This window comes from Malus domestica, chromosome 06 (genome assembly GCF_042453785.1).
Source record: "Malus domestica chromosome 06, GDT2T_hap1".
Taxonomy (NCBI): domain Eukaryota; kingdom Viridiplantae; phylum Streptophyta; class Magnoliopsida; order Rosales; family Rosaceae; genus Malus; species Malus domestica.
The window spans coordinates 19,228,854-19,252,113 of NC_091666.1; the positions used below are offsets into that span (position 1 = coordinate 19,228,854).

The 23,260-nt window shown below is 37.4% G+C and overlaps 1 protein-coding gene across 7 annotated transcripts; it reads right to left on the reverse strand.

The window, feature by feature from the left end:
* Positions 1-753: 753 nt before the first annotated feature.
* On the reverse strand, positions 754-7,478 carry LOC103403980 (glutamate--cysteine ligase, chloroplastic-like). Of its 7 annotated transcripts, none has more exons than XM_008342833.4 (16): positions 6,928-7,478; positions 5,617-5,962; positions 5,294-5,444; positions 4,987-5,094; positions 4,740-4,832; positions 4,246-4,329; positions 4,027-4,095; positions 3,880-3,950; positions 3,695-3,763; positions 2,913-3,006; positions 2,715-2,804; positions 2,547-2,627; positions 2,163-2,255; positions 1,495-1,575; positions 1,339-1,408; positions 754-1,148 (listed from the first exon to the last, which is right to left on the reverse strand). In XM_008342833.4, the coding sequence occupies exons 2-16, from the start codon at positions 5,952-5,954 to the stop codon at positions 1,060-1,062; spliced, it is 1,581 nt and encodes a 526-aa protein (XP_008341055.1). In that variant the 5' UTR covers positions 5,955-5,962; positions 6,928-7,478; the 3' UTR covers positions 754-1,059. The 7 variants fall into 7 exon arrangements, with proteins under 7 accessions (XP_008341055.1, XP_008341054.1, XP_008341053.1 ...); XM_008342832.4 differs by having other exon boundaries at positions 2,163-2,318; XM_008342831.4 differs by having other exon boundaries at positions 2,163-2,327.
* Positions 7,479-23,260: the final 15,782 nt, after the last annotated feature.

Genomic DNA, 23,260 nt, shown 5'->3' on the forward strand with positions numbered 1-23,260 from the left:
ATCAGCAGCATATAGTATTTAAGAACAAATGAGCTAGTCCATTTGGTATAAGGAATCAAAATGCATCTTGTCCCGGTAGACTATAAAAAGGATAGATAGACAAAAGGGCTGCCAACTGGTCCATCTTCCCTATTCTTCGTCAAATTTGGATTCTCCAGCACCGCTTTCTCTCCGCTAAGTGGTTCTGGAATGCCCACCAAGTGAATTTGGCAACTGATTGGGTTGCCTCGCATTGCAAAAGACGGATGTGTCCGAAAGTCTGGCGACTCGAGCTATGCTGTTGGTCTTCTTACCCAGCCTTAGGGCCAGAATTCCCTTATGGGGGGGGTCTTTGCTTAGCTGCTGGGGTCCTGGAGTCTTTCCTGGACCCTTTTCTTGTTGTAGTTTCTAATTTTCTTAATGAATTGGTCTTTGTTAAAAAAATATAATTTACATTTACTTAGTGTAAAATATGAATTAATAACATAAATAATACGCAGATTAGAATTTAACATCAGGGTTGGATCTTCTTCCCCTGTCACGTACAACCACCCTCTTCTTTTCGATTGATAATGCCAGAGCTCGACAAATGCATCGTCGTAAGCAATGAGCTTGGAGCAGAGCCCAAGTGGTTAAGCGTGTCTAGTTTAACACTGCATCGAACTATCTACCATGACATGAGACATTTCCACTTTTACTACACTGAATAGCATAAATACATACGTGACTTAGGTTTGTTCATCAGGATAACGAAAGAAAAACAAATAACAGATCTATTCAAGTGGGATGAAACAAAGATGAACTCGTGTTCATTCTCTCCCACAAAATATCATTAGGTTGTTCAAATGGATTCATCTCAACAAGTTTGAATTATTTTAACCTTCCAAGACTAAACCGGAACAATGATTTGACTATGTTCGGTCCAAAGTAAACGCTGAACTCCATGCCTAAGATTTACATCACAAATTATTCCTCTGTAAAAGGCACAAACTGAAAGCAGCTAAAATGGAAAATAGGATTACACCCGAAAATTTGAAAAGGTTTACACACAAAATGACGCCGCTGAAGCCGCCTCGTGCCTCAGTAGAGTAGCTCCTCGAAAACAGGGTCTATCTGTTGTCCCCATTTCCCATTGTACAATTCCAAAAGCTTCTCAGCTGGTGTTACACCTGCAATATAATTAACGTTCGACGTAAACACCATATTCCCCCGAAGAGGAAAACCTATAGAAACTATAGTGCACATCATGGTCGATAATAGAAAGTTGGCTTGGCTTTTCGAAAGAGATGGTGCAACAGCGCAATCATATGGGAAAATAGAAAAACAAAAGAGATACGAGAGGAACTCCCCATTACATACCAGTTCTAACCACCTCCGCCACCTCATTCAAGAATCCTGTTTCTTTGAAGCCTCGTCTTTCTAGGCCATCCTGTAGAAGAAAGGATGCCATAATCTAGTCATGCAGACACAGGCTCACAAAAACTTAAAGAGAGCACCGAGAGAAGCACAATTTACCCTTGCCAACTTTACAACATCTTGAGCTACATGCTTGAGCAATCCATCCCGAAATGGCGTCTTTAGACCAGTTATGGGGACCTACTAAAAGTAACTTTACAATTAGGTTTGCAAATTAATCACTTTTTAGAAATGTAAGAGGTTTATCTCTAATAAACAACAGAAGTATGAAATTTATCCTGTAGTTCAAACTTCAAACTGCATAAATAAATATAGATTTGAAGGAAAGCTAAACAAGCAAATTCCAAAGCCATGCAATTTCGCTATTGATTTTATTAGGAGAAAACAGAAAGACAGAAGGTTGGTCACAGGTTCAGAAGATTAGCAAAGAAATTAGTAAAACATATCACTTGATCCCTATAGCTGGACTTTGACCACAATGGCTAGGCCTTCTAATTTCCCTGATTCCATTCCAGCACCAAATGTCTCTTCCTAGGCTCCAAAAGTGGCATAAAACAAGTGCAAAAAACTTGCAACCTGACAGCATACGCCGTATGTGCAAGTGTCAACCACTCCCCAGGGTGATTTTTTCTCAAACTTTTTCAAACGCACATAATGTCTAGAATAGAGCTCAGATGACACAAGTTTGAATTCATGCAGGCAAAGATAAATGAAAAGAGTTTTATACTTTCTTTTACAAACAAATGGGCTTTGTTGTATAGGATCACCTTATTTCTCAGCATCTGTCTTTCTTCAGGGGTCCAATCAGCTGTAAGGTCTAACACGTTTTGTAAGGAAACCTCGTCGTACAAAATACCTACCTGAAGTTTGAGACAAATCACTATCAGCTTATGTTGCTGGCTATTAGTAGTTAATAGCGTAACCTGCAGAAGCTAGATAGCTGTCATTCAGAGATGTTTTAGCATTTCACAGACAACACATGAGACACAGAGGATAAAAAAGAAACACCGGTAGATATAAGATGATAAATATTTGTTCTATCTGTACGTAATTAAGAGAAGATAATGTTAATAAAAAGTGAAATATTTAAAATGTACGCTTGTGACTTGCATATAAGTTCAGATTAACTGGTTATGTATAGTGTCACTTACCCAAAATGCGGGCAAAGCACATAATCTCCTCCAAGGCCCTCCATCAGCACCCCTCATCTCCAAGTATCTTTTTAGCCTGACCTGAACGAAAAAATAAATATCGTATAATTCGGGAACAGCATTCGAAAACATGAGGTGGTAATTTGATTATTTGATGCTAGCATCAACCTCAGGGAATATAGTTGTCAAATGATTCTCCCAATCGTTCAGGGTTGGCAATTCACCCGGAATGCAAGGAAGCTTCCCTACCAAAAAGTCCTGTATGGAGATAACAATACCAATGTCTTCAAAATATTAGTAGCTTCAAACAAAGATAACTACAGAAGAAAGCCTCAAATTACAAGACCGTAAAGGAAAGATGGAAACCCGGAAGGTCATTCCAGTGCAATCGATATACTTCTTGTTCCGATAAACAAAGTACATGGGAACATCAAGAGCATAATCTACATACTGCTCAAACCTGCATATCAAATAAAATAAAATAAACAATACATATAAAAATAATTGAATCATTAATAGATAATTGTACAACTTCGAACGGCGAATAAGCCTTCAATAAGCAAGCAATAACCACACAAAAATGGCCACTAAAGTTACAACTGGAAATCAATTCAAGCATTACACTATGTGCAGAGCTAAATAGTATAGACAAAAGAAGTTAAGCGAATATATATATATCTAGAACCATTCTAAATTCATTATACCATTCATGTAATCCATATTTCAATTCTCCATACAAAACCATTCATAAAAAAAAACATCATTAATCAAACACAAACCAGACATAACTCCGTTTTTAGCATCCAAATAGAGCAGTGATAGAAAGTATGACCAACGAGACTACATTTTGGTAAACAGCCAAAAGTTGTATATCCAAAAACCAAAATTGCACGCAGACCAAACATCAGAGAATGTTCTCACATCAGGTTTTGATTTGTTTGGCTGAGATTTTTAAGAATAGCACATTAATGAACAAACAAAAAAGCAGATAAGGCATAACAGGGAGATCAAGGACCTGTTTCTTTAACAGACGCTGAACTTTCTATGCTAAGTGATGTCATCTATCATCAAATATTTGGATTCTGAAGTACAAAATTCTAGCCACAAAAAGCAAGTACTAATTCATAAAGTACAAGTAAAAGCCTTACCCAAAAGAGTCATCAAAAACAAAAGGAAGCATGCCAGTGCGATTATTGTCCATATCAGTCCAAATTTGGCTATTACAACATGTAGAAAAATCAATAGAGATGCCAAGTCTCAACCAAAAATAATACGGACACCACAGAAAATTTTAATAGCATATATATGACAAGAACATGAGAACAATAGAAACCTTCTCATGCTTAGAAAACCATTTGGCTTTCCTTCAGTGAAAGGTGAATTTGCGAATAGAGCTGTTGCTATCTGTTTCATTTGTTGAGAGGTTAGATACCACATAAGTAACAATTTTACATCAAAACAAGATACCACAATTCCTCACAGGCTGCAAGGCAAGACCAGCACGAAATTTCCTTATCATGTCTGCTTCAGAACTGAAGTCCAGATTAACCTAAAAAGTTGGGGGGAAAAAAAGGATTTGCATGAGCTACAAATATTTGACTCCTCACCAAAACCAATGGAATACCAGATTATGAAACAAAATTATGTGTAAGAAGTATTCGTCAAAAGTACCTGATTAGATTAGTAACAAAGATCTTACCTGTACAGTGCAAGTTCTGAACATCATATCAAGTCCAAGGGTGCCAACTGTTGGCATGTAATTTCTCATAATATCATATCTTCCCTGAACCAAAATTCTCAATCACCATGCATGTAACCAAAGTATATAAAAGCAAGGAAAAGTGACATTATTAAAGCTGTTACTAGACCAAATTGGGATAACAAGTAAATACAGTATGAAATTTCAAAAGCAGCATTTGATATTAGCATCTAATGACAAGAGTTACTTTAGAAGAGTGATGTGCTTTGGTGTTCCTTTTCTCATTATAAAACTAATAGGAGGTTGTTTCAAGAAAATGATTAAAAATTATCCATCAAATAAAGCTGCAACCCTTCTATAGCCTTCCAATAAGCAGTAAAGTGGAATAAAGAGGAATGCTTCAGCAACTGTGCGGCTGTGCATCTCAATTTCCAATCTAAACAAAAGATGGGTTCGTGCATTGCCATATGGTTGAGAAGAGGATTCAAAAATACCTTGGGCATAATAGGTATGTCCTTAAGTCCCCATTTGGGCTGAAAACCGATTCCAAGAAATCCGATTCCCATTTCCTCTGTAATTGCTTTGACCTAATAAAAGTTAATAGAGAACAAATTTACTCACCAAATACAAAACAACAAATAGAAACTTCATTTGTCAGCTAGATTTCACTTTAAATCAATTTATGCATGAAATATGACAATACTTTGCACTTCATTGTAAAGTACTGTTGTTTTTCCTGACCTGATAAAGGTGTGAATTGACTTCAGCACAAGTTTGATGCAGTGTCGCAAGAGGTGCACCACTAAGTTCAAATTGACCTCCAGGCTCCAGTGATATGCTTTGCTTACCCTGTCCCATAATGTCATATTTTTTTTCAAATGACAAACAATAAATGACATGGGTTTCATGATAATTAATTTCAAATGGAAATATGAGGATGCATGAGTTACAAAGGGTTTCGAAATATTAACATCTGTATGACAGATAATCAAGGGAAGTAAAACAACTTATGAGCATCATCTAAAGTTGAAGAGTGGAAGAAGAATACCTGTTTGAGTCCAATAATTTTGTCGCCTTCCATAACTTTTTCCCAATCAAATCTCTCAGAAATAACATTAAGCAACTCGGCTATTTGTTCATATTTTATAGGGCGTAAGGTCTTTAGCTCAAAACCAAATTTCTCGTGCTCTGTGCCAATTCTGAGGATTGAGCAAGTGTGAATTTTCACTTATGACTAGTTATCCAACAAACTGGGTATATGGAGGGAGATATACAGAAATAACACTCTGAATCCTCACTGACTTTCAATCCACATTGAATTAACAACAAATCGCATAACAAAACCACTACTGTAAATAAGGCAATAAATACCTCCATTTTTCCTTAGACTTGCATCCAGAGGCAAGATACGCTACAAGATCCTCTTTCGTTAGTGGCTCAGTAGCAATTACTGCATCTTCTGTTGGAGGACTGGCAGCAACTATCACACTATGCCCTCGTTTCTGTCCTACTCGTGCATTGTCTATATGCAAAATCTGTGTCTTCCTAGAAGAAGAATATGATACAGAAGAGAAGCCAATGGAATTTTCCTTCAACTTGGACGCCTCTATATTGTTTGCCCTACTGAAAACCACATTTTGTCCAGATTTATACCGAAATAGCTCAGTACGGATGCAGTATGATGAACCCGTCTGTGAAATGAGTACCATGGCCACCCCTGGAAAATCGTATACAACCTCTCAGTCAACTATACTTTACAAATTCAAGGGAATCAGATAAAATTTAGCCATCCCAGAGACCTACTGTTGCCCTCTCCTAGTAAAGGCCTATCTAAATGATATACTTCTTGCATTGAATTTCTATGTCAAAGCTCAGTCAACCTTCTTAAAAGTTTAAAACCAATGATATTTTTATTTATTTTTAATACAAACAATATATGTCACTTAGTCCTACAGTCTCGTGGTATTCCTCTTCACTTGTAAGTGAGAGGTCTTAAGTTCAATTCTCGCCAAAGGTAAATTTGAACCATGTTATTGCTAGCCCATTGTGAGGCTTAATCCAATCCCCTGCCCCCTAGTGTAGATATTGTCGTTTATTAGAAAAATACAAACAATATATTTACGCGAAGACCACACATAGGCCTGCCATAATAATTTGGTGTCGAACTCACCATCCCAAGAGTCGAACCTATAACTTCCCACTTTCTAGTGAAGATGAATAACACCAAAACGTAACACTAAGCGTCAAAAACCGATGTCATTAATAATTTCGATTCTCTTTCCACGTATGCGTTTCCTTCTTTCCCTTAAAAAATCAAAACTTTATAACCCCCACTAACAAATTAGAATATTCAACCACAGCCACTACACTCCACGCATAACAGAAGGTGCAAAACTGTATAATTGAATGGCCCAACAAAACAAATATATACAAAAAAAAAAACCCATAAAATCAATAACACAAACAGCATTATCACATGATATCAAAACTGAAAATTAAACATTTAACGTTTGAAATGTTAATTGAATCGAATCAATCGAAACCCAGAAACTGTGCATGCAAGATGCAACCTCCCACCGTAATTAACACAATCAAACTTCAGCCTGAGGCTCCAAAGATCAAAACTTGGCAACTGCAGGTAGTGTTAAACTAATCCAAAAGTAAATTCATTGGAGGATTTACCTGGAAATCTGACAATACAGTCGCAATTCAAATCTAGGATTCTGCAAGAAGCTTCTGAGGATGGCTCTCTGATAGAGAGAGAAATTCAAGGGAGAGAGAAACTGGCTCCTGTTTGCTGCTGATGAAAAGGCAGCGCAAGCAGGTGTATTTAGATGAGAAATTATATAGTAGCAGGGCCCAAAGTGGTTCGGATCCTCTACGGATTTGTTCTCTCTGGACTCTTAGGTACCGTTTGGTATGAGGATAGTGACGGAACGGAGTGGGACAAGGCATTCCGTTCTACGTTTGATGCTGCTAAAACGGGTGAAACGCACTGTTTCACATGACGAATTTTGGGTGAATTTTCGTTCCGCGTCACCCTCTGGAACGACTCGTTCCACATTCGTAGAACACAAAATTATAACATCTCTATCTCATTCTTCTTCCTTCTTGTTTCCATCCTAGGACATTTTTACTCCCTTTCTGTTTCGTCCCGTCCTATCCCATTTCATCCAGTTTTATTCCATTCCCTCCCGCCCCGTTTGCATACCATACATTGACAGCCGTTCAAGTAATAATGTGCGAAACAAAGTTTTGGGGACGAGGGACAGCGGAAGGGGTGGAAGAGCACGCGCCGTGGCTGAGAGACACGATGTCGTTTCGTTTGGAGCCAATTAAAAATAAATAAATGTTTGAGCCACACGATTTTACGTGGAATGAGGATTCTGAAGAATCCTAGAGATTCTTCAATCATATCCGTTTATTGTATATCGTGTGGTCAGAAATTATTGCAAATTTTTTTTATTTAAGGTTAAATATAAACAATACTTAAAAAAAACTGATCGCATGATATACGATGAACGAATATGATTCGAGAATCCGAAGACGATCCTCTTTCCTTTACGTGAACATATGAGATTATTTAGTCCGGAGTGTTTCGGAGAGAACTGAACCAAGTCCTTATTTTGGTCCGTTTGTCCTGAATTCGCCAAGTCGGCATTCTCAACTTGTACTCCCACCTCATTGTTCTATTTTCCTGAGCATTATTGTTTCACCCATTACAAAAATTTAAGAATTGAAATGTTATTTTCTTCATCTACTATTATTTTTAAATAACTTCTAAAACATATACAAATTTTTTTATTTTTCATTTTTCAATTGTTTAAATAATTATCTCATTAGTAAAATGTTTGAACTACTATTATATATGATTAAATTAGAAGAATTATGAACAACTATTATATATAATTAAACTAGAAGATTAAAAAATGAAGAAAATATTTATTTAAAGGAATTGAGATAGTTGTAGGGAGATGGTGAACAGAAAGATCTTGTCGGTTTCTTGTATGAATTCGAAAGAGAAGAAGCAGGTTTTGCTTGAAGGGTATGTGGAGGCGGCGGACAACGATGATTTATCGAGGAATAAGAGCTTGATAGATGAGGATCTCATCGAGTTCAAAGGGTAAATCTTGGTGTTAAATTTTTTATTAAAAAGTGATTCGGGAGATAAGACGGTAAGTGGGCCGTTTATCAACACTCTTTAATTGCAAAATGTACACATACCCACAAATATTTGATAACTACTTTATGCCATTCAAGGGAAAAAATAGAGAATAAAAGCCTACTTCGCAAGTTATTGAAAACTCTAGCAGTCTAAAGGAAAAACCAAAGAAAAAAAATTTTCTGTCGCCGATCCTTGCCTTTGGTTTTAGGATTGGCGACATTCTTCTGAAATTCATTCTTGGTCTCTTCCTTTTCGTTTACTTTGTTAGGTGTAAAATTGTTGTCGTGAAACGTTGTAGTCATCATCTTTTGGCCCACACACATAACAACCACAAGGTTTTGAATTCAATCATCACATTCGATATAAGGTTGAAACTGAAAACCATTAAAGATGTCTGATTGTATTGGGACCAGGTTTAGCCAGTATGACACCATGGGTTTAGCAATTGCAATAATATGGCTCTCTGATGTCTTGAGCATGTAGAGTGGCAACATGATTTTATCCTTTTATTTTGTTTTTGTTTAATATTTTTTAGGAATTGTCTTGGAGTTGAGTTTTGATTTCTCTTTAAGAGAGTTTGCTAGTTGTCTCTAGGAGGGTTGCTTGATTTTAATTTTTGTTTTGGTGTGCTACCTCTTTTGGATCTACGTGTGTAGGGTGGAGCTGTTTGATTTGCTTGATCTACTTCACTTGGTGTTTTGGGATCGTGGCGGTGATTAGGTGATGCGATTAGACTCATGGGCATCGTACTCTTGTCCCAATATATGATTTGAGATTTTTATTCTCACATTATCTATATGTATCATGAGGTTTAACAGTTAATTGATATGTGTAATTTTGTGGTTCTCGATGAGCTCTGACGAGTGCTTGAAGTCTACTCATTACTTTGCGATTAATGACGCTCTATTGTAATATTTGTAGATCTACTTTGCAAAGACCCTTTGGGGCCGAGTTCTTCACAATATGTATTTATAATGCCTTTTTTTTAATGAATGAAATATTGTATTCCTCTTTAAGGTATTACTCAGCAAGTTAAGCAATTGGTTATTAAGGAAGCTAAATGATGGATTAAAGTAAGGTCAACGCCATTAAAGGATCCACATACAAAGTGTAACGGTTCGACTATCTACTAAAATAGTCATTTGTTGTCGATAATTCATAAGCTTTTTATATATATATAAAAAAAAAATTGTTCTTTGAGATAGGCATAACTCATCACTTTTGCCCATGATAATGAAAATCTATAAAAGCGCTCATTAAGTTTGTCCACTCTAAATCATTTTGGTCTTTATGTGAAAAATATGTTAATATCCTCATTGAATTGTCATGTGACCACCTTTTTAAGGGTATTTTTGTCAAGCCAACTCTTCCACTTAACAAGGATATTGACAGATTTTTCACGGAATAAACAAAATTAGGGACCACTTCTATCTATTTTTATTGTCATCAGCCAAAATAAAGAATTATGCTAACATCAAAGATCATTTTAACTAAAAGACCTAACCCATAAAGAGTAAATAAACTCGACAGTGAAAGGTTACCGGGTCGATCGGCCCGTATTAGAATGTGTTTTATCAAATTTGTTTAAAACAAAAACAAAATTTGAAAATGGCGTAAAAGTAGAAAACGTATATGTGTGTGCAAGTTTTTGACCCAAGATTTATGAATGAGTTAATAAGGTCACTAACTACTTTCCATAATTAAGAGTAATGTTAGGAAAACTAAATTTGCAAACTAAATGATGTGTCACCAATAGGAATGAGCACGTTTATCAACATTTAAGTAATAAATAAATCATCAACTTCCATTTCCTTTAGTTTTTAAAAATTTATCTACAAATTTAGTCTCCCTAGCATTACCCAAAAATTAAGCATATTCCCAAAGAAAGCTAGCCAAAACTGTTGGCCATGAGAGGAATTGTAGCTATCTTCTTTTTAATTGATGAGAACATCTCACTCAAACTAATTTTTTTTTCTTCATAAATTTGAATAGTCTCTTAAATTGAGATTTTTTTTTTCCACCAGCTATCATAAAATTATAATTTAGAGTACATCCAAAAAAAAAACATAACTTGAAAAGAATATAGAAAGACGCTTGTATTTGTAGAAAAAAAAAAGCAATTCACAAATTGTATGAATTCTCATGAATACGGTTGATGTCAATTTGATGTTTTCATCTAGAGAACATGTACGTTGCAAAATTTATGCCAATCTTTTTTTTTTTATTATTATTATTACTTTGGGATTGTGATTTGTGAGGTATTTGATGACGAAAATATACTAGGTGCTTGGAGTCTTGGAGATGAATACCATATTATATGACAAAGACTACTTATAAATCGGACAAGAATATTCTTTTTCAAAACCTAGTGGAATCTCATTATCACCGAACAATAATCTAATGCTAATTCAAACAATTAGGGTCCCATATGGGTAAGGCATAACATAGGTTCCTTCGTGAAGCCTCTCAAACATTTTGTACCACTATCTTAATTTTAATCATTTCTTTTGGAATATTTTATTCAGAATTTACTTGTATTTTTTACTAAGAATTGGTTCAAAAAATATTTTTCAGCAAAAGTATTTTCAGTTATTTCAAAAATATATCTAAACGAACTCTAAATTAGTATCGATCAAATTCCTCATTCGCAATATTTAAACTTAAAACCTTTAATTACACATAAAGAAAATCATGTTTTAGTACTGAATAGTCCATAACTATGTATTAAAATAAGAACCTAGGTGATAGACACATAATCATGTTGTCATCCATCACGTGGATTGAAAACTCGATCCAATCCTTTTCTCTCGTGGTCGCATCATGGCATTCAGCCAATGCAATTTTTTTTCAGAATAGGTTTCGTTTCCCTTCTAACCTCTCTCTTCTTTTCAACTTTTATATTTGAACGGTTTCAGTTAAATCATATCAATGTTTTGTGATATTTTTTTAATAGTAAGAAGAAGACAAAAAAATCTGTAAGAGAAGAAGAGAGAAAGGGATGGGAATAGAAAGAAAGGAAATCATACTCCATTATTTTTTGACTTTATAGTACTCCCAATCCTTAGAATCTTGGCCTTTTGCAATTGACCAAAATAGACCAGTTCCTTTTGCTTTTGTTTTGTGGCGGTAGGCGGCGCCTTTGTTTTTAGTAAAGAATGAATTCCGTGAGGATCACTTAACATTGTTTCAGTGGCTCAGGACTTTATGTGAGAATGAACTCGTTTCATTTGAGTTACTCTCATAAACAGCAAGTAATATTGTATTTTTGATTTCCGAGTTAAAAGTCATGGTTTCAACCAATTTAGTTAGTTAGCAAGAATTTAATATTGTTTTCGAAAGTTTTCATTTTTACACTCGGGATTTCGAATTCAATTCTCTTTCCTCGGCCAACATGGAGCCACAAACTCGCGTCCAACTCGCAAAAAATGGCAAACAACATACTTGATCTATAAACTCGGTCTCTTACGACTCATGACTTGTTCTCAGAAACCCAAACTTCGAGTTCCCTTCTCCCAAACCATAAGCCTTGAACCGGTAACTTCGTATGAAATCGAACCTTCGTTTTCATAAATAAAAGTAAATAGAAAAAAATCTTGTGAAGTCGAACAGTTTTGAAAAACGATAAAATAATCTAAACTAAACTCATTCAAACTACTAAACAAAGGAATAGAACACGGAATTTCAAATGCAAGACGAATGGTCTTAACCAAACCTTAAACTTAAACCCAAAGGCCAATACTAAACGGTGGGCTTCAAATCCCTAACACTATATCCAAAATCTGATCCTCAAAATTGGCCCAGACTATTCAACGGCATCGACTACCAGTCCATTGTGGAAAGGCATAGGCCATGAAGGAAGCAATTGCCATCATTTTCTTCCAGCTGATATGAGGTAGCAGAGATCTATATTGTTTTCCTTACTGCAACTTCCAGACTATATTACATGTTTAACTGCATGGCAGTGATTTTCATATCCCGATATTTCCTCCCTCGCTTGTTCTTTCGCTCTTGTTTATTGATTCTTCTTTGATTCAATCAATCTGATGATTGAAGAAAAAAAAAAAAAAAGGAATAGAGAGAAGAAAACTAGTGCGTAGAAATCAATTGAAAGTAGAAGCTGAATTAGTTATGAAAAAATCCGAAGAAAGTTGAGGTTCCATTATAAAAGCAATATGGGGAATAATCTAATTACTTGTAAGCAAAAGCAGGTCCATTATTTCTGTGAAGCTCATACTCTCAACACATCATTTTACGTATGACAAATTTTCAAGCCTAATGCATGAATAACACAAAGCGGGTGACCTGGAGCGGATGTGGGTGTTAGGCTTTACACATGGGACAACCTACTATGATACCATGAAGAAAATTGAGCCAATTGACAATATGATGAATAACCTAATTACTTATAAACACATACAAAGTCTCTCATTTCCCTCATGCGGAATTCACACCTCAATAAAAACCTATCTCCTCCCCAATCCCATCATTTGGGTTTTTTCACAAACGGTCCCTAAAATTGCCCCACCCTATTAAGATGGTTCCTGAAATTGAAAATCAATCAATGTAGTCCCTAAAATGGATATCGTAAATCAATGTGATCATTCCATTACAATTTCGTAAAAAAATTCTGTTATGTGATGATGGAACATATAATTAGATCCCACCAATCTAATTAAATATTGCCATGTGGATTAAATACATTTAAATATAAAATTTTTATTTTTCTATAATTAAAAACTTGAAAAAAAAATGATAAAAAATGAAAAAAAATGAAAAAGAAATTGAACTACAAGCCCAGCGATATCCCCTGAGCTCTTCTCAGTGTCGCCGTACATTCCTAACCCTAACCAGCCCTTCAACCACACTGGGTGAATTGTTGCGATTTGTTCGTGAATTGAGTTTTCTTTTTGCTGGGTTTAGGCTGATTGCTTGAAAATTCCCCCATTTCAGTTTTTTTCTTTTCTAATTTGGGGATAATTTGAGTTTTTTCCATTCCATTTCTAATTCCGCAACTTTACAGTTTCAATCGAGAGAGAAAACAAATGGGAGTGTCGTCAAACAAGATCCTGAGGGATCTTCTGAAGTCTGGAACACGGTGGAGGTAGCGAAAGACGTGAGCCATTGGGAATGGGGAAGAGGGTTTTTGCAGAAGCGGAGAGAGAAGATATGAACTGTTCATCATCTTCTTCTTTTTTCTCTTTTTTATTTAGGAAACTAACGAAAAGTTCAATTTTTTTTTTCTTTTAACCAAAAATCTTGTTTTTAAAGGTATAGTGAATAATGCCAGTTAAAAGTAAAAATGTGATTTTTCTTTAAAAGTGAATACTACCGGTGTTTTGTTAAAACTCATTTTTTATTTTTCAAAAATTTAATTATATAAAAATAAAAAATTTATATTTAAATATATTTAATCTACATGGCAATATTTAATTAAACTTATGGGACTCAATTATTTACCACATCAGCACATAACAAATTTTTTAACGGATGACGGATGATCACATTGATTTGCGACATCTATTTTTAGGGATTACATTGATTGATTTTCAATTTCAAGGACTGTCTTGATGGGGTGGGTTAATTTCAAGGACCGTTTGTAATAAAAACTCTCCCATCATTTTTAAAGAGATTGGAAGAGATAAGTTTCGTGCATGGTCAATTTATGTTATACCGTCAACTTGGACAAAGTTTAGAGTTGATATCCATTCCATTCATTGTATCTTGAATTTTTACGAGTTATCTAATTCATTTCAATTCCAACACCAAATAAGACCTAACAGAGAAATTTAAACAAAAAAACCTCACATTGGCTCTAAATGAAGAAGAAGAAAAATCTCACACACTACATCTTTTTTTGGTTTGAGGGGTTAGACCAAGGGATATGTTTACACTACTTTTTAGCCATTCGATTTTATAACATCTAACAATCTTGATTAAGTATGATGTGGAGGCTAAAAATTAATGATGTGGATTATAATTAATAAAAAAATATTATAATAGAATAAATATGAAAAGGAAAAAACAAATCAATTTGACATTGAAGCATTAATGATGTGGAGGCGAAAGACTTCTTATTCGTCTTCTTGAGAACTTGTACAGTGCATCGCCTAGACATGGCCTAGTCATCTTTGATCTCTCCAACTGCTCATCCTGGGATGTGAAATCAGATTTTTTGATACTCAATCGAGGTCATAGCTACAATCTTCACTAGCCAAAGTCGGCCCAATATCCCGTTAAGGGGAGATGGGTCGCTGACAATCATGAAAGTCTGCGATGAGACAATTGGAAGACTGGTTACGTCAAGCGTGATTGTGCCAATGGCAGTTGAGGTAAGTCTGTTGAATTCAATTAAGACCTCTACTTTGCGTCTGATCGTTTTTTCCAGGCCCATATTTTGGATGATTGACAGTTGTAGGATATTGACTGAGTTGCCGTTGTCCACCATAATCCTGTCAATGATAGTGTGGGGCAATTGAACATAAATCACCAAGGCGTCGTTGTGGGGATAGTCTACTCCCTTAGCGTCCTGCTCGGTGAAATCAACAATCGGTCCAGTTACAACATCGATGGCTTGAACCTAAAAGACCGATCTTGCCTGCTGGATATTTCTCTTTTTGGAACTGTTGGTGGCCCCCAGATGCTCGAATTTGGAAAAGATGTCGTTGATTCGAATCATCTTGGTTGAAGGTTTGGCATCGGCATCTGCTTCTCGCCTCGGCCGAGCAGCTGGTATGTCGACATATTGGTCACATTTGCCTTCTTTTACGAGCTTCTCAAGGTACTTCATCTAAGCAATGCAGTCATTGGTTGCATGCCCTAGACATCTATGGAATACGCAGTACTTTGTTTGGTCCATCTTGAAGGTATATCCTTTCATGGGCTGTGGCATCTTGAACCATGGCTTGTCCTTGATGTCACAAAGGATTTGGTTGATCAGGACTCAGAACTTGGTGTACACCTTAGGTGTAGAGCCTCATTTCGCTGGGGATTAGTCTTTGCGTCTGCTTCTTGGCTTGTTCTTGTCATTGAGTAATTTATTGCCCACCTTCTTCTGAGATGGCTCCGTGTCTTTGAGCGGCTGCTCAGGTGGCTTCTAGGAGCATTTGGCCTCATTTTAGATGTAGTGCTTTTCTGCCAAAGCATAAGAATCTACCAAGGTCAAGTTCTTGTCCATGGTTAGCTCTTTGAAAAGTGGGCGATCTGCTAGGAGCCCTTTCCGAAAGGCTGAGCTTGCAATGTTATCATTGCATCCGATGATCTTCACCTTCTCCGCCTTGAACATCTTGACGTACGTGTGGAGTGACTCCTTCAGGTCCTTCTTGAAGGAAAATTTTATGAAAACAAGTTCATTTGAGCAACATCTATGCATGCAATTAACAATTAAAAGCGGAATCATGTTTGTATGCACTCAAAAACAAAACTTTACCCGTGAAATTCAAGGCCTAGTAGTTGTGGTGAACCAAGACTCAACTCAAATCTTAAAGAAAAGAGTTGAGAAACTTTTATACCTTTGAAGCACCTCTTTTCTTAGCAAAGGATATTCACCCAAGAGAGAGGGCATTCATTCCTTACTTCTTAGCTCCTTGGATTTGTTGGAGGAAGATGGTTGAATGGATTCTCCAAGTTCCCAAGAAAAGGAACCTCTAAGTTTCCACACCAAGAAGGGACTTGAAGAAAAGATGAGTGACCTTGGAGGGGGATTGATACTAGTAAATCCCTTCCAAAGAGGCTAGCCTCCTAGAGAGAAAAAGAGAGTTTTGTTCTCTTCAATTTCCTCAAAAGAGAACCCTAATGAATTTTGGTTATAAAGTCCTTTATATAGTCACTTCACTTAAGTGACAAAAAGAACCAAAAAACTTTCATTCATGATATGGCCGGCCTTCTAAAGGCTTTGGGCTGTTTGGGCCCTTTTGAGTCTTTAGTCATTAAGTTGTCATACAACTTAAGTTAATAGGCTTGAAGGTTCGAAGCCTAATGGGCCTTGAGGTCCAATAATTACTCAAAAGCTTATACGAACTTATTCGTTTGATTAATTAACATATTAATTAATCCTAGCCATAAATAATTAAACCATTTAATTATCCTTACTCATCTCCATTGTTTTTTCAATCTCTACCTTACACGGTGTACGATCTATTAGGTTCCTTTTAGCAAGGTAGTGGGCGATTAGAACTCTTCAAATTGATTGTGAATTGAAACTTACTTTCAATTTTCCCTTTAGTGATTATACACCTTTAGGGCTTCCACAAATCATAAGTGACACCTAGCAGTATGTCATGGCTACCCAAGCTAATCAAAAGAGGTGGAGAACTTATTCAGTTTGGGATTACAATGCAATACAGTCTTTCTCTAATACAATACTCTTGACCACATTGTTTGGTTTGATAGTTTATTCATGTATACTATCCAATGTGATTCTCTTACTTATATGATTACCTTGAACATAATTTGGAACAACTTCCTAAATCTCATTCATACTCTGGCCAGAGATTCTTAATCATATCATAGAGAATTCTCCCTCAAACGGTTTGAAGGTTAGAGATCCTTTATTGTGCATTCACTTGCCTCCATGGCTAAGTGACTTAACCCCAACCATGTCATGGACACCCTCTGACGGAGTGACTTTGACATAGTCAAAGATCAATGACCTAACCATAAGACAACTATGATGCCTTAGGTCAAATGACTACTTTGCATTATCCTGAGTTCTCATGTGACATGAGTATGAGAACTCCTTGTTGATCATGTTTAGTGGACTCATTCTCTATTGATCACCTACATGCTTGTCTTGGTGTCAGTCACACCAATGACTTGAGACCAGTCACTCTCTCTAAGAGAAGACATAACACGTACTGATCTTAACGAGCTGTCAATGCCTAATTGGCAATCATATGATCAGGAACGTTTAGGATATGTATACAAAAAAGAATGGTCCCATGAATCTAACTTCTTTAGGTCACATTCTCCCAATTACATATTCCTTGGACTTATCGTTTAAGCATATAACATTTATATGAGATGACTTTAAACAATAATCTTTGTCCTTTATATTAAACTAATCTAGTTTAATATATAAAATGTCCGTAAAGTATCATCATATGATTGGCTTTAGGGCACATTTCCAACAATCTCCCACTTGTATTAGAGCCAATCAGCTTGGTCATCAGTGATGATACCTCTTCTGAAGTCATTTCAAAAATGGCTGAGTAGTACGCCTAGACAACAGATATCTATATGTTATCCATAGAAGCAACCTTGAGAATAACGACGTCACCATTATACATGATTCTCAATCATGTGGTTCAATCTCTCATTTGAGTTCGGATCTTGATGAGACCTTGATTCCCTAGCTTGAGCTATCACCCTATTAGTGTCGTAGTGTGGGTGCACTAGAGACATTTTCTGATTGGAACCAAATGGAGAGTTCATGAATGAACTTTCCCATCCAAACAACATTGTTGTAAGCTTCTATATAGCGATATATTTTGCATGCAAGATGGAATACATTAACGTTTCCACCAAAATATCATTTTAGTCATAATAAAGAGATATCCAATTATCTCTTCATTCATAATGAAAAGACATCCAATGATGGATACGATATTAGATTTATAATCTAATACATTTACGCTTCCATTGTGTTACTCTAATTCTTCCTCATTCTTGAGGAATCTATCATTTAGTATTTCTTAAATACTTAAGGACTCACTTGATAGTTGCCATGGTTCTGATCTTGGGCTTGCACTGATATCGTCTTATATTGATCTTGGTACAACTCATATCAACGTTTTTCATACAATATGAAATATGTATATCACCTTTTTGCATATGCATAAAGGATTATATTTACGCATTATGCTTCTTTGGGAGTCAAAAGGGTACATTCCCTTTTAGAAGAGTAATTTCTCAGTTTGATTGGAATTGTCCTTTCATTTGAAGTTTATCATTCGAGAAACTTCCTACATATATCGTCTATCGATAGGGATTGAGATAATCCAATTATATCTTGAAATCTATCATTATAGATTTCAATCCCATGTATCTAGACTATGTCTCCCATATACATTCTATCATTATAGAATGTTTAAAGTCATAACTTTAACGAAGAAGAATTCCTTTCATTTCCAAAATTAATATATCATATATATGTTCAAATTTAGGAATATGATTAACTCCCACTAATCTTTTGTAATCCTAGTAAACAAAAGATTCATTTACATCTTTATGAGAAATCAAACGATTTGATCTTTCTCTCATAAGACGCTTATAGCTCCCACTAGCTTGCCAAGATTCATGATGGATGAATCTTTACAACTTACACGTCTTGTGATTCCTAGTCTTAGACATATATTATCAAGACTATCTTGATAATGGTTTCGGAAACCCATATTATGTCCAAACATTGAATCACCGTTTAATTGTAGTTAGCAATCTTCGAATTAATAGAAACCAAGACCACGTCAAAGATGATTCCTAGTTTACACGTCTATTCTACATGTCATGTTCGTCCATGCCGCGGTCGCGGTGCACGTGGTTCATTTTGTACTGCTCGTCGTCTCGCTTGGCTGAGGTTGCTAGTGGAACTCGAGCTGGACTATTCTCGTGATCTTGTTAGCCCGTCATGTGGCTACCTACTCCAGTGCCTCGTATGAGAATCTCCTTGTGGGGTTAGCCTTATGTAGACACTTCACCTGGAATGTCCTGAGCAATCATCGGAGTGTGGACCCAACCTCGAATGCACACTAACTTGTGAGTCAAGTCTGGAATGAACGCTCATATGTGCACTGAGGAAGGAGAATATATTTTCCCGAGGGCTCGAACAAGAGTGCATACTACCCCAACGCAATGTTTGCGGCTGACTGAGCAACTCTTTGTTGGGACATCGCTGGAATGAGTCACGTTCATCTACCCTTGTCCAGCTTCGGGACACCTTGTCGGGGGCGCATTACGTCTCGATGCACTCAATGAGCTGGTTCACCAAGATGGTCTGTTGTGCGATGGCGCTAGTCAAGTTAGCAACTTGCTGGGGCAAGTGGTGCTCGCCATTTGTATTGGAAGAGTTTAAATAATAGGTGTCTCCATGTGTGGTGGAAGTGTAATGGATTGCATGTACAATGCTTGAGCCCGGAAAGAGCATTCTTGTAGAAAAGTGGGGAAAAAATATCCATGGGTCGATCGCGGGACCGATTATCGAAATTTGGATCTCCTGAAGTGGCTTCAGATTGAATTAGATTGCGGGCTCTGTCGTCAAAGCAGGTCATGAGGTGAGCCGTGCGCTGGGGCATGCTAGGCTCGTGTGTGGGTTACCTGTCATCCGGCCTATGTTGCACGTTGGGCTAGCGCTTGCCCTTCTCGAGCCTCGGTTGCATCTGCAGTAAGTGGAGCTCGGCATTGGGCTTGAACCATAGTGGCTTGGGCTGCTGGCTGGGCTTCAGCTGTTGCTGCCTGGGCTCGGCTTGGAGCTTGAATGTCTTGGGTTTCCTGCCCGTGAGCCACATAATGGACTTGGGCTTCTTGCCCAAGGTTTTGAGGATTGTGCTGCTGCTTGGGCTGTGGCTGGTAGGTCTCGACAATAGCGGTGGCGCGGCTCCACGACAGTAAGGCTCATCTCGTTGTTTTGTTGAACTTTGAGGATCGCCGTCTCGGGGCTATGTCCTCGTCTCCACTCTCTGATCCAAATCCTTGTACGTACATGGTTCTGTTTGTCGTGGTTTTTGAATTTCCTACCATTCTGTCTTTTCTCCAGGGATTGATTAATAAACTTTTCTAGGAAAAATTAATTGATACGACGTGTGAGAAATTCAACGTAACAGAAAATTCGAGAAACCAAATGCAAGAGGCTTCTTCGAGTATAAATTAACTCTCAATGAATGCACCAATTTGTTGATGCAAATGTCCCCGTCTCTAGCTTTGACAAAAATACACCTGTAAAACTGTTGATGCACAAAATCCAGAGGATCTTGGACCAACATAAATCCGGCTGTGAATCACACAAACGCTCAAAAAACACAAAGATGTATCGTGGTTCACCCCAATGTTTGGGCTACGTCCACACTGATGTCGATTATGTATATATGTATGGATTACAATAGATCGGCAAGGGAGCTCTCTATGGATGTAGCCCTTGCCATTTTGCTATCTGTTTGGCTGAGAGGGTATTGCCCTCTATACTGTGAGGGATGGATCTGAGACCCTTTCTTTCTCTTTGGATGTGAGGAGATCTTAATGAGGGTGAGGGAGAGTCCCTTTTATAGAATAAGGGCTCCCTCCTCTTTTACATTTGTCATGGGCTTAGGGACGAGGCCCAAAGACGAGGCCCAATATATGGTACCAACAGGAGTCCCTCAAGTCTTCAGTCAAAAGAGTCTTTTGGCTGGAGACTTCAAATCCAATCCATGTACGGGCCGAAGTGACTAGATGTCTTGAACCAGTACTTAACACAAGGCAATGCTCAACATAAAGCAATACTCGGCTGAGGTATCACAGGTCACGAGACTGCTCGGCTGGAGGCGATGCTCGTTGCGAGGCTACTCGGCTAGAGGCTATGCTCGCGGCGAGCAGGTTGCTCGGCAGAAGGCGATGCTCGTTGCGAGGCTACTCGGCTAGAAGCTATGCTCGCTACGAGGCGGCTCAGCTCGTGGTATTCCTCATTGCAAGTATCTACTTTATGTCGACATGCACTCAGTATGAGTTGGTTCTTGACATGACTCGGGTCCACTTGTTGGGTTAGACAAGAGATCACTGTTCGGACTAAATATTTGTCACCATAAGCATGTGGCCCATCAGTCTATAAGTTGGTAGACTTCTTTGATCAACAACAATGTTGATCAATGGATCTAGTTGCTCAATAATTCCTGACAATAAATGATAGTATAAGTATGAACGTATAATGAATAAATCAAATTGACAAAGTTTGTCAAGGTAAAATATTGTACCATGTGCCTTCTATAAATAAATAATTTATTTAGTTGTATGGTAAATCACATGTTGTATAAGTGACATAGTTTAAAGGCAATCATATATCACTACGTAATGAATAATATATATATTATATTTTCCTTCGTGGGGCTGTTCTGGGATAGTGGGTTGTTTTGTCCCTTCATGATAAAGGTTTCATCATAACGTTTAAATAATAAAGGTTACTTTCATCATAACATATATCAATGACATATTAAATAAATGATGAAAACATAATGATGTTTGCTGAAAAGGCAAAGTAAAGCTCTCTTTATTTTTTTTTTCTTTTGGCAAATGGCCAGCCAGTATCGGAATAATGATATAATTAATAATAGAAAATTTATCTTCTTCCTGGTTTTCCTCCAGACAGTGGAGATGGCAGCGCATGTGACCAGTCGTAATCGTGCTTTCCACTTCCTTCTCTCGACTTTTCTCCACCTCCAGACATCTTTATTTTTTCTTTCTATATTCTTTTCCTCCATTTTTCTACTTTTGTTTTCTGCTGTATTGTTGGTTGCTTCGGCTGGTTCTCTCCCTTTTCTTTTCCTAGCACTCCATGGTCCACGAGTCCACCCCCAAGGCTCCATAATACTCTCCCACATTACATTTTGTACTTTCTCTAATAGCCTTAAATTGTTGGTGAACAAGATGAACAGTTGGTGACAAGAAAATAATCAATTTTTTGGCACCACTACTTGAATTAATAGTTTGGCAACCTTTGTAGTCTCTGATGAGCATCACAACTATCATCATCTTCCTCCGAGTCATCATACACCATGGTTTTTCTATCTCTCGTGGGTAGCTCTGCAATGCTGCCACCTCTTCCTCTCGAACATCATTAGCTCGAGCCTCTGATCCAAGTACAGAGCATAAGTCCTCATAAAGGCAAAGTGGTCCCATGAGCTCAAGTGCACCTCGCCCATGAAATTTGATAGGTTCAGGAGGCGGGTCCCCCTCCGAGTCGCCTACACGATCTCATCCCCGAGCACCGGGTCGCCGTCGTTCAGGAGGCGATGGACTAGCATCAAGGCCTTGAGCGCCAGCTCCGATTGCTTTCCGGATCGTGCTCGGCACCATCCCCGCCGTCGATCTGATTCGCTTCTGATTTAATATACCGTGCAATATTTTGGTTATTACCGTCGACGTCGAAGTCTCTAGATCTGTGGCGTGGACAGTCCGGCGAGTCAGATCTCGGAGTAGCCGACGACCAATCAAATTTCTCGTGTTTTTTTTAATGGGATTTGTTTGTTCTCTGTGTGTCTATTGACGAAAGATTGAGAAGGATTCTGAGACGAGAGAGAGAGAGCGTCTGAAGGAAGAAGAAGATGCAAACGACAAGGAGGAGGAGGAAGATGAGGTGGGTCTGGAGGAGGAGTAGAGACCCGCCATAGGAGGTTGACGAGAGAGGGATATGAGAGAGATGAAGTCTCTGGTCTGTGCATATATATATATATACAGAGAGCTTAAGGGGAGAGATCCCCATTTTTTGAAAAAAATGGGGATTAGGTGTGGGGCCCACTTCACATCTAATTTCAACGATTCGAACCGTCTATTTTGTTAGTCTCGATTCATAGATCATCATTGCAAAAATTCAATTCAATCCGAAACCATTTGCCCATTTAATTATCAATATCAAATTTCATATTTTCTTATATTACAAAGTATTCGTTCATTTCCTTGAACCCAATTAGATGTCTTAAACATTTCCAATTTAGCTAATATTTTGCAAGGATGATCTATGAATCAAGACTAACAAAATAGACGGTTCGGATCTTTGAAATTAGATGTGAAGTGGGCCCCACACCTAATCCCCATTTTTTTCAAAAAATGGGGATCCCTCCCCTTAAGCTCTCTGTGTGTATATATATATATATATATAACGGCTGAATTGTG